At 38.6% G+C, this 12,725-nt stretch overlaps 1 protein-coding gene across 1 annotated transcript in view; it reads left to right on the plus strand.

Annotated features, from left to right (window-relative positions):
* Positions 1-1,837: 1,837 nt before the first annotated feature.
* LOC117410373 (potassium channel subfamily K member 2-like) overlaps positions 1,838-12,725 on the plus strand; it is a 35,118-nt gene continuing 24,230 nt past the window's right edge. The window contains exons 1-2 of the mRNA XM_034016824.3: positions 1,838-2,083; positions 3,859-4,169. Coding sequence (XP_033872715.2) covers position 2,083; positions 3,859-4,169 — 312 coding nt within the window. The 5' untranslated portion in view covers positions 1,838-2,082. The remainder of the gene's footprint in view (positions 2,084-3,858; positions 4,170-12,725) is intronic.

A 12,725-nucleotide genomic window follows, 5' to 3' on the forward strand; every position in this document is an offset into this window, starting at 1 on the left:
CCCTGCCCAATATAAATCTGACTAACTTTGGCCCTTACCATCAGAGTGAAGTTGTCAGCACACAGGTTCTAGAGCAGGGGTGCCCAATCCTGGTCCTGGAGGGCCGATGCCCTCCTGGTTTTTGTTCAAACTGTACACTAAATTGATTAATTGGACCAATTAAGCTTCTAATAAGGGCTTGATTGGTCCAATTAAGTAATTTAGGGCACAGTTGTAACAAAAGCCAGGAGGGACATCGGCCCTCCAGGACCAGGATTGGGCACCCCTGTTCTAGAGGCACATCATGCCACGAACAAAAGAAATTCCTGAAGACCTCCGGAAAAAAGTTGTTGATGCCTGGAAAGGGTTACAAAGCCATTTCTAAGGCTCTGGGGCTCCACTGAACCACAGAACATGAATGCTCGTCTCAAGTTTGCCAAAAAGCACCTGGATGATCCTCAAGAGTTCTGGAACAATGTTCTATGGACAGATGAGTCAAAAGTGGAACTTTTTGTCCGACATGGGCCCCGTTATGTCTGGCGAAAACCAAAAACTGCATTCCACAGTAAGAACCTCATACCAACGGTCAAGCATGGTGGTGGTAGTGTCATGGTTTGGGGATGCTTTACTGCATCAGGACCTGGACGCCTTGCCATCATTGAAGGAACCATAAATTCTGCTCTGTATCAGAGAATTCTATAGGAGAATGTCAGGCCATCTGTCCGTGAGCTGAAGCTGAAGCGCAGCTAGGTCCTGCAGCAAGACAATGATCCGAATCACACAAGCAAGTCTACATCAGAACGGTTGAAGAACAAGAAATTTAAAGTTTGGAATGGCATAGTCAAAGTCCAGACCTAAACCCCATTGAGATGTTGTGGCAGGACCTGAAACGAGCAGTTCATGCTCGAAAACCCACAAATGTCACTGAGTTGAAGCAGTTCTGCATGGAGGAGTGGGCCAAAATTCCTCCACGGCGCTGTGAGAGACTAATCAATACTAATCAATAACTACAGGAAGCGTTTGGTTGTTATTGCTGCTAAAGGTAGCGTAACCAGTTATTGAGTCTAAGGGGGCGATTACTTTTTCACACGGGGGCATTGTGTGTTGCATAACTTTCTTTAATAAATAAATGAAATTTGTGTCAAATGTTTGTGTTATTTGTTCACTCAGTGTCCCTTTTATCCAGTATTAGGTTTTGGTTGAACATTCAATGTCAAAAATATGCAAAAATGCAGAAAATCAGATGGGGCAAATACTTTTTCATGGCACTGTATATATATATATATATATATATATATATATATATATATATATATATATATATATATGGGTGTCTGCTAAGAAATAAATCATGTATGTATATATAGTATAATAGAGTATTTATTTCATATTCTATAACATACTGAATAACTTGTGCTAAAGAAGATCCTTAACAAGTTTAATCACAATTTAAGACTTTGCGACTCTTTCCCAAGCTGTCACTGAATATTACTAGCACTGGATTGTGGTGCTGCCCAGTGTTTCTGGAAAGCAAAGTCTAGTTGTGCAACGCAGTTTCCTTACACAAATCTAATCGTTTATTTGGAAACCAGAATGCACTGAACGTTACTTGTCTACTGTGTTGCATTTTTTTAATTCCATAATTCCTAAAATAAAACGAAAATGTAAAATGCATGTACTATCGAACGGTCATTATAAGGCATGCCATTTTTAAAAGAAAATAATGTGCTATTGAAATAATTGTATTTCACTCTGCTAATAAAATTGTACGTGCACCCATTTACCCAGCAACCACATTAACTTACCAGCGTGTCGGTGGGTGCCTAGTATTTATTATGACTGGGAAGAATTTCCCAATTTCCCTGGAAGCAATTTTCCCCTTTATGACCTGCTTTTTTCTTTGCTCAACCGCGGACGCGTGTTCAATGTTGTGAGAAATATTTCAATGGGAGGTTGAAACTAAGAAAAGAAGCGACAGATGTAGCTAGGCGCTGGAAGAGGTGAAGCACATTCCGCACCATGTGGAAACGTCCTCATTGAATGAGCTTGTAAAAAAAAAAAATCTGATGAAGAACAAGAAGACAAGGCGTTTGGTACAGAATAAGTAAGTCGTATTTTTTGTCAATTGCAAAGATTTGCTTGTAGTATTATTATTATTTACAATGTAAATTGTTTGGTATGTTGCATTGTATGTAAAAGCTGCCAGCTGTTTGGTGTATTTACATATTAGTTTGTTAAGAAACATACTGCACAAGGCTGGTATAAGCGAGTGTACGGTACAGTATATTTGAAGCTCATGTAATTTGTTGATGTCGTCTAATCTGTATTATTTCAAGAGTAGTTGGGTTGCAGTTTTGTTGGTTGCTCATCTTGTAACTCGTGCAAAAGAACAAAGTTGCCAATAATGTATGGTTGTGGGATTATTGAGAGAAGTGCTTGATCAGGCAAAAACATCTATTCATCAGCCATTATATAGATCACTGCTAAAATGTGTACATGTACGTGCTTTTATAATCTGATCTTGATTATTTGATTATTTTGTGAATTTCTAGAAAGCAATATTTTAAAAATGCACTTTTCGGTGTGTGATACAAGCTGTTGGTGTTGACGAGACATCGTACATCATTTTGGTTGTCTGTTGCTGTGTGTGTCTGCACTTAACAGAAAGAGTCTTCGATCGTAAAATGAATGGGGTAATCAATTTTGGTTTTCTGCAAGTGCTGCTTTCAGGACAATCCTAGTGCTCTTACAGTGTAACGAGAAACTGGCTCTTTTTTTGCGATATTTTGAAGACTTTTAAAGTAAACATTTGCCTCCAACGCATTCCTTTCTGAAAATGATATTTTCCTAAAAGAAAGCTATTTTTCCAGTGATTATCAAAGAAAATACATAGCTGGGAAGAATGAAAGAGTCCTCCATTATTTCCTATCCGATACGTGAGTATATTACAAGACCCATGTCTGTGTAGTAGTGCATACGGTTACTGTAGTGTATAGAAGCGGAAACAAAATTAGAAAACTGCTGTTGATGTTTTTTTGGTCTTGTCTGCCTGCGTGTTAAGACTTTGGTAGATTTTATTACAGTAATTGCATATAATAATGAAAGTACAACACAACTGTAATATGTGTTGTATTAGCAGTTTTTAATCTCTAAGAAGATTGATACATTCTATTATCGATTATTTTGATGACGTTAGTGATTTGATATAGAAAAAAAATCAGATTTTAATATTCAGTATTTACAGTATGCATAGACCACTTACGATATTCATGCGCGAAATACAATGATTGGTGATGTACTTCTATATGGCATGTTCATATTTAGAACGTGATCACCCTCCATTCAGTTGGCATCTTTATACCCAGTAATATTTGTATTCTATTTTGAATCAATTCCGTTTTTTAATCAGTTTTTGCAGTTTATAATACACACAATTAAGATGCCACTGCCACAGTATTTTCATTTACACCATTTGGACTTGTCTTTCTTAGTCTGCTACATATTACAATATCATGATTGATTTATTTGATTTTTTTTTTTCAACATCAGTAGCCTCTATATTAATATGTTATTTTTGTATTCTATATACAAACATATTTTTAAATGCTTGGTTGCAAAATATGTACTGTACAACATTAAAAATAAGAGATTTTCTGTGGAAGAAAATTAATAGGCCTATATATTAAGTTCTATTAATGTATATACATTCCAATATTGATTAAACCTTACAAAAGTGGAGTCAATATAATAGATTAATGAATAATGCACCGTATGTACTATTATTCATGTTGCTGTAGATACATACAGTTACTATATTACAGTACAAGGGCAGAAATGCAACTTTATCATACTAAAACCTATTTTCTGTATTTTTCCCAGTGGCTGCACCTGATCTCCTGGATCCAAAATCAGCAACACATAACTCCAAACCTCGCCTGTCCTTTTCAACCAAACCCATAGTTTTAAATTCAGATGATGACAGTGACTCAATCACAACAGTCATGAAGTGGAAAACAGTCTCTGCCCTCTTTCTTTTAGTTGTACTGTATTTGATCATTGGTGCTACAGTGTTCAAAGCCCTGGAGCAGCCTCATGAGAGCTCGCAGAAGCTTGCGATTCTGGATGGGAAGCTGGAGTTCCTATCTAGCCATTCTTGCGTGAACTCCACCGAGCTGGAGGAACTCGTTCAGGTAATGAGCATGTCATCATTTTTTAGAGGAAGAATTGGCGCTCGCTTTAGCTACATGTCTAAATTCATGCATTCTCTCATTAATCTTATAATTGCCAGAATGAAGACAGGAGTTGTTGATTTACCTTAATGCAAATTAGCAGCAGGCACCAGGTTGATACAGTGTGTTGATGTAAGGATTGGTCCTTTACACAGATGTTCTGTTATGACCCCAGTAGATACCTAAATTAGGTTGCCTGTCTCCTGCTTTCTGTGCATGCTCAATACACATATTAAAAAAACAAACAAACAAAAAACATATTTAAAGGTGTACTGCCTCATACAGGTTTTACATTAAATAAAATACAGGAGTACTACAGAGAAATAGTGCTTCTACTTTACTGTATATATATATATATATATATATATATATATATATATATATATATATATATATATATAATCTTAAAATTAAAAGGTATACAATGGCACTGTTACAATGGCCAAAATTACAATGGCACTGTTCGGAAAGTATCACCTCGTCAGTGGTTTTGTATAAAATGATGTGAACATCTGGGAAAAAACATGCAACAATCCTGTTTTGCTTGCTGAGCTACAACATATTTTATCCATTCAATTATAAGATATTCAGCAGAAATAAAAAGATAGGTCTAATTGTATAAATTTTACTGTAAAACAGCTTGAGGATGTAATACATTAAAGAGTTGGTTCTAGATTCTGTCATATTTCTTTTTATTTAGTGCTGAGACTATTCCAGATAAAACATATCCTTTTGAACAAGTGACTGTGGTGCTGTCAGCTGCAAATATTATAGTTCCCTGTGACGGGATACTCCTAACCCTCTGCATATTAGGATTTGTCCTTTATCCAAGGTGACTTACAGAGACTAGGGTGTGTGAACTATGCATCAGCTGCAGAGTCACTTACAATTATATCTCACCTGAAAGATGGAGCACAAGGAGGTGAAGTGACTTGCTCAGAGTCACACAATGAGTCAGTGGCTGAGGTGGGATTTGAACTGGGGACCTCCTGGTTACACGCCCTTTTCTTTAACCACTGGACCACACAGCCTCCATTTTGTAGTTTAATGCCTTGTGAGAATGCATGGCTGTTGGCTTCTGATTATTTAATTAGCTGACAGTCACACAGTTTTATTAAACCTGTGCAAAATATGACCATGGGGTTAATTGGATAATTGATAACTAGTTAATCCCTCAGTCACCACTATAAGAACCTGCAGCTTTGGCTGCAACGGGTTGAGAGTTCAGGAGTGGAGAACGAGAGTCAGAGCGAGGAGGTAAAACATTAACTATAAAGAAAACATTTGCTACTCGTGCTGAAACAACCAGCACGATACTTGTTATTATTATTGTTAATTTGTTTTGTTTGTTTTGGCCCACATGCCCTTCTGCTGTAGTTTTGTTTTGTGTTTAAACCTTTCATTTTATTTAATAAATACACGCATGAGCACGTTTCATACCCCCAGTGCTGTCTGTGTCTGCCTTCTTCTGGGTCTGTGACGTCACCACACACGCCAGCCTGCCACATATGGTGATAAGAGATGGGATTACAGCGCCACAGTCATAGGCCAGGAGGGAGACGGTATGCGGGTACACTTTTTTTTCTGGAGTTTTGTGTGAGGAGTGGGAAAAAAAGTATGGACAGCTGGATCTGGGGGAACCGCGACACAGCCAAATTAAGTGGGATGAAGGGCTGGAGGACCTCCTCAGTGGCCTTGAGGAGCGAGGATGGTGCCTTGCATGTGGTGAGTACGGGCACACGGTGGTATGCTGCCACCTCCAAGAGGGAAAGGAGGAGCTGCCAGCCCAGAAAAGGGGGGAGCACGAGCATCCAGCATCCAGAAAGAGGGAGCATAATCGTCCAGCGCCCAGAAGGGGGGAGCACGAGCGTCTACAGCCTAAGACGGGTAAGCCCGCGTCTCCAGTGCGAGGGGGAGAAGCCCCGCTGTGTCCACCGCCAGAGGGAGACTACCTGCAGTTCCAGTCTCCACCAGCAGAGGAAGATTGCCTGCTGTTCCCGCCACCACCAGCAGAGGAAGATTGCCTGCTGTTTCCGCCTCCACCACTAGAGGGAGACTGCCTGCAGCTCCCACCGCAAGAGGGAGACTACCTGCAGCTCCTACCTCCACCAGAGGCAGACTATCTGCAGCTCCCACCTCCACCACAAGAGGGAGACTACCTGCAGCTCCCACCTCCACTACCAGAGGGAGATTACCTGTTGCTCACACCTCCACCACTAAAGGGAGACTATCTGTTGCTCACACCACCACCACCAGAGGGAGACTACTTGTTGCTCCCACCATCGCCTCACAAGGATCAACTCCTGCCCGAGCCTGCATCGCCTAGGGCTGTCACGCCTGTACCGCCTAGGGCTGCTGAGCCTGCAACGCCTTAGGCTGCCGAGCCTGCAACACCTGGGGAGACCTGTTCGCCATCGCCTGGGGTTACCCGTGCGCTATTGCCTGGGGATTGCCTCCAGGGATTTGCTGGGGCCGTTAATGGCTCCGCTGACAGTATTTCCGCTATCAGGAGACTGACAGCATTTCCGCTGTCAGCTGGGAAGCTCACAAGATGCCATGGGCCCCTTAAAGCCTCTGTTCTTGGCCCAGGACTTTGAGCAGGACTTTTGGGATTTTAAGGGGGGAGGTGGCCTTTGAGGCTATGTGTGCTGCGCACAAAGGGGGAGATATGTGACAGTCATGCAGAATTAGTAAACCCATGCAAAATGTAACCGAGGGGTTAATAGGATAATTGATAACTAGTTAATCCCTCAGTCACCACTATAAGAACCTGTAGCTTTGGCTGCACGGGGAAGAGAGTTCAGGAGTGAAGAAACAATAGGTAAAACAATAACTATAAAGAAAACAATTGCTATTCGTGCTGGAACAACCAGCACGATACTTGTTAATATTATTTATTTGTTTGTTTGTTTTGGCCCACATGCCCTTTTGCTTTGTGTAATTTTGTTTCGTGTTTAAACCTTTTTATTTTATTTAATAAATACATGCATGAGTGCTTTTCCTTCCCCGCAGTGCTGTCTGTGCCTGCCTTCTTCCGGGTCTGTGACGTCACCACACATGCCAGCCTGCTACATTCCCCCATAGAAAAAGATGCTAAACAATTATATTTTCTATGAAAAGGGTTACAAAAAGAAAAATACGTGTGTTGTCGAGTAGGTTTTTATTTTGCTTTAGCAGACATTATTCATGGGTGTTCCCTGTTTTAGAGACCAAAAAAGAGAGAAACACGTAAAAATTAGAGAGATGCAACCTAATACACAGGAACTACACTTAACTATAATGCTGAATTGTTGAATCCTTAACAACTTATATAGTAGTACTAAAACTCAATTCCATGTTAAATAGAGATTTAATTAATTTCTTTAAATGCTGTATTGTGAACCCTGTTTATTTATTTTTTATTCTGTTTTTGGATTCATGTTATTAGTGGCTGCTTTGACCTATAAAAAAAGAACACAATTGTAATTTAATTTTAGTGTGCACTGACACCCATAGGTAAATCATCAAAGCGTTGCAATGCTAAAATGCTTCCCCTCAGAACCTTGGTAAGTTTTTTGTTTGTTTTTTTTCTCCAGATTTCTTTTTTTCAGTTTTTATTTTAAGAATAGCAAAAAATGATCAGAAACAACAAAATGGAACTATACTGAACACACATAAGAAGGATATTAAACAAGTATAAAAATATTCTGAGAACATGGCAAACCTTTGGGAATATTACCACTGAAAATTGCAAGCCTATAAATTATTTATCATCATCTGATGGGGATTTGGCTTTTATTAGATACATTTTGCTGCATGCTGAAGACCCAGATTCCACCTGGATTGCATGAACAACCTATTTTGACATTTAATCCCAGGATAACCATGGATCTGTGGTGCATTTGATGCATTTCCCCACTGCTGTATTAATTCAGTTTTGGTTTATCCCAGCAGGGAATAGACCTTCTAAATCAACTTCCGAGTTCATGTAACTGATTTCACACATGTGTGTAAATTCCAAACTGCTTTAAACAACACAGGCATATCATTGCACTTTAGAAAGTGGGGGCGTGGGGGCTCATTCATTGTACACAGCACCCTGTGTGGGAGAAATGCTGAAACGTAAGGTCTCCCCACACCAGACACAATGCAATTTTCTAATTGGCAACGAGATACTTTTGCAGCGACATGACCACACACCAGAAGCGACACAGACGCGATGTGACAGGTTTGAAAACTGCCCGATCTTTACAAATGTTCAAAATTGCTATTGACAAAACTATGATCAAGACTGGTACATATTCTTCAACATGATGTGGAAATTATGAGTGTCTTCTCTGACGGTATTTCAACATATATGGCAATAAATCATACACACCAGGCTTATCCAGATCCTTCGAAATTGACTCCACTATATTATCTTTCAAATCTGTATCTTTATAATTCTGATGTCCTTTGTCATAAAGCTCTGGGTATTTTTTCAACGGCATGTATTATTGTTTCCTCTGTCATTGTGGATACTGCTTCACCCTGCTGGACCACGTGCATTGAAGCTGTTCTCTGATTGCTCAGTGCAGTAGTTGATGCTTGTCAAATCGCAAAAAATAGGATTCAATCCTATTTATTTTGCGTCGCTCCAGTGCCGCCCTTCTGCTGCTTCTGTGTTGCCTGTCGCGTCGCCTGTGATGTGAAAGATATTTATCAAAAGTATAGGTTCTATTCATTTTGACGCATCGCTGCACAGTTCCGCTTGCCACATCTCGTCTGGTGGGTAGCAGCTTTTACTGTGATAAAACACAGACAGTATGGGTCCTCTGTTATCAAATAAGTATTTTAAACAAGGATTTATTAAAAATATATATTTTAAAGAGTAAACATTATTTTGCTGTTTTGAAAAAAAAAGACTACTACTACGACTAATAATTTAAGTTGTGTCACGGAAAAACTTGAAATTCCACAATTTCAGATTCAAATCATTTCAATTAATATTATCATTAAAAACCATTTGCTGAATGATTTTTTTTTAAAGATACAGTGGAAAAACCTAAAATCTAATCTAAGTATTGACTTGGACTGGACTGTTCGTGGAGCCCAATGACCTAGCTAAAAACCAATAAGATTAAAGTATTTGAATGAGTTTTTCACCAAAGCTTATTCAGTTAGCATGTGTTTGCCCACTGACGATGGGAATGAGAATGTAGAGATGGGAGCCTAGCTAACAAGATTTAAGTTTTTGCAGGTATTATTCTTTTAAAGACTGTCACCGCTACTGGAAGCAGGACGATCTTTGGGATACAAATTGAACATTTGTGAAACTGCAACAAATACCAGTAGAAAATATTATTAGCAGATCTGTGTAAGTCCTATTGTGGTGTTCGCAGAGCCACTTCGAGCTGAGCCAGGAGGAGAATTTGAATCTTGCTGGGAACAAGCTGACCTATTAGATATGGATTGGATGCTGTAGAATGAAATACATTGTATCCTTTTGAATACGTCTGTGTAAGGTCTAAAAGAGAGCTCCTGATATCAAAAGGTCAAGCCGACCTTATCAGGCAAAAGATCTTTTTTTTAATTAGTCAGAGCAGAGCCTTAAAACATTCTGATCCAGCGAGAGCAAAATGGCAAACTCTATGGAACAGAGTTAATATGCCAGAAGCAATCGAAGCAATTGATTGTAGTAAGAAAAAACAAAAATATATAAGAAACCTAATATAACAACTTTAAGTATACAGTGAACCGATTGAAGGAAAATAACTAAGTTTGTAACCTCGTTCTTACCTGCTTGTAGTAAAAGCAGTGTTGGAGATGACTCATTGATTTTGGCCGATGAAGCGAGAATTTTTTGCTGGTCAGCAATTTAACAGCCAAGATCCTCTCTATAAAGAGCGATCTCGTTAATATTAACAAATGAAATACCTTTCGGATAATAGAAGGGAGGAGTTTATATTAAAATAAACATTTTCTATATATGTCACAGAAATTAATTAGAACCTGGCAGGAAATGGGAATGAAAAGCATAGGACTGTTTATTAAACTAAGCTAAAATCTGGTTAAAAATAATGAGTATTAGAAAATGCTTACAGTAGTGTCTCATATTAATCAACACTAAAATTGCCAAAAGGAGAGGTTGTCTTAAAACCTGCTTCAACTGGATGTTGTATGAAAAGAGAGTAAGGTCAGACTTAGTTCAGTCACTGTAAAACTATTACATTCTAATATGTTGATAGTGGCTTGAATTTAACCCTTTGAGTAGTACGAATGTACCGGTACGTTCTCTGCTCTCCGGTCCCCAGGGAGTATGAACGTACCGGTACGTTCTGCAACTTTAAACTTGAATTACTGAGCCTACAAAACTCCTGATCACATAATAGTCTAACACTAGGTTTCTGTAACACCTTTTATTGGTCTTTTGCGCCCTCTGCCAGATATTGACTGAATTACGTATAATAAACCCATTCACAAAATGTCAACAGTTTTTGTAAACCAGCTAAAATCGCTCAGTGAGAAAGAAGTATTAGTAATAATACTGAATTCCGATTCTGATTTAAATTCAAATACATACAATTCTTCCACTGAATCGGATGTCAGCGAGTGTGTCCGTGAAGACATAAGCGAAGAATATTTACCATCAACATGAAGTGACAGCGAAGAGGCGGCGCCAAGCTCTGTGTGTTGATCCATGCTTCAAGGAGTATCATACGCTGAAGCATTAGACACTCTCACTCCCTCCGCCCCCACCACCTGTTTACCCGGATATGATTTATTCATGTCGCTCTCTCTCTCTGTCGCCTTTTTTTTGTTAGGATGTTGTTGTGGTTGTTACATCGCGTTGTTTATTGTTTATTGCCTACATGTTATTTTTTAGTCGAAACCTTTCCCTATGACTATAAAAAATATATATCTGTTTTATTTATTTACTGTAAAAAATTATGTGTCTGTATTTCGTCAGTATTCATTACATACATACAAACATATAGCTTTCAGCTTGTTTGTATGCTGTACTCGTAATAATCAAGTGCATGCAGAAAAAAATAACTCACTCCCGTGGGACCGGCAGTGCATCTTAGAACTCACTACTCAAAGGGTTAGATGAAAATCACTGGACCCTCCATTGACCCTCCAAATTATTTCATAACAGATCAATGGAGTAAAATAAAATTACTGAAGTATCTGAATTGGAAATATATGTTATAGAGTTAAACTTTTGAAATAACATATTAAAAGTTTATTATAACAGAAGCATGGCATTGACAATATTGTAAACATATTGTTAAGAAACATTTGAGATAACGTTCATTTAATTTAATCAATTTAAGAAGTAGTTCAGTTTCTGTTTCCAACTAAACAAAAAGTCTTTTAGACATTACAATATCAATTAAACCAAATAATATAAATGCTTAGTTTATATAAAGGTTTTACTGCAATAGAAAATAGGAACTGTTAGGTTTGATATAAAACAAAAGTGTAAACTGTATTTAATAATTTTAGTACACAGTAGACTTACTAAAAAGAATTACATTGATAGCATCGCCTTTACTTGCTTGCAGCAGAGCGGTGCTAGACCTGGAAAGGGAGATTTACTGGTCATCAGCAGTTTTGAATCCAAGGCCTTTCTAAAATTAACTCTCTTCATTATATCATACAAATTAATGAAAACTTGGCAGCCAAAGCGAGCATTTCATTTAAATTAGAAAATTTGTCTACAGTATCAGTTCTTATCAGACAGGTAGCGACTTTAATTGGGATGATGTTTGTGAGCCAAAAAATGACTTAATGCGGTGAATTTGGAAAAGCGCTTACAGTGGAGTTTCATATTAACTCTTTGCGGTCCATTTATTAATCGCACGTCAGGCACGCCAGGTCTAATTAATTTTCACACGCACAGTTAATTTTAGATGCGCTGTTTAAAAGTATTTTTTTTCACAGTCAAACAGGTTTAAATGGCCCTGCATATCAACAAAGCACTCACTAGGCATCTCCAGCCCCGCCCCACCCTTTCGTTTGCTATAGCGTTCACCTATGTAAGAAATAAATAATAATAATAATAATAGTCGTACATACCGATCGATCATCTCCGGATCACTCGTTTTATCACCAAACTCCTCAATAATGCGATCCAAGTCATTATTTTATTACTATAACATCTCAAAAAAGCTCTGCAAATGTCAGTGTTTTCTGTGCGCTGATTCAGTCAGCCAACTTGTTTACTTACGTCAGCCCCCGTTATCTGATACCTGATACCATGTATGACTAATCATGAGATACGCCTTTTTTTTTTTTTCGACTTGTCTCGGCTCCTGTCGCTCCCACTCGGCAATTGAATGGTTTTCTCGGCTTTTTCCGGAGAAAAAACGACTAGACACCCGTTTATTGCGTTGCTATAATGATGTCGGACCCAGTCCGACAAAGGACCTGTGAGGAATAATTGCAATGTCGGACCCAGTCCGACAATGGACCGCAAAGGGTTAATTAAAACACTAGCCTTGGCAAATAAACAGGGTGTCTGAAACCTGCTTGTGCAGGCACATTTTTAGAAAC

This window comes from Acipenser ruthenus, chromosome 6 (genome assembly GCF_902713425.1).
Source record: "Acipenser ruthenus chromosome 6, fAciRut3.2 maternal haplotype, whole genome shotgun sequence".
Classification (NCBI taxonomy): domain Eukaryota; kingdom Metazoa; phylum Chordata; class Actinopteri; order Acipenseriformes; family Acipenseridae; genus Acipenser; species Acipenser ruthenus.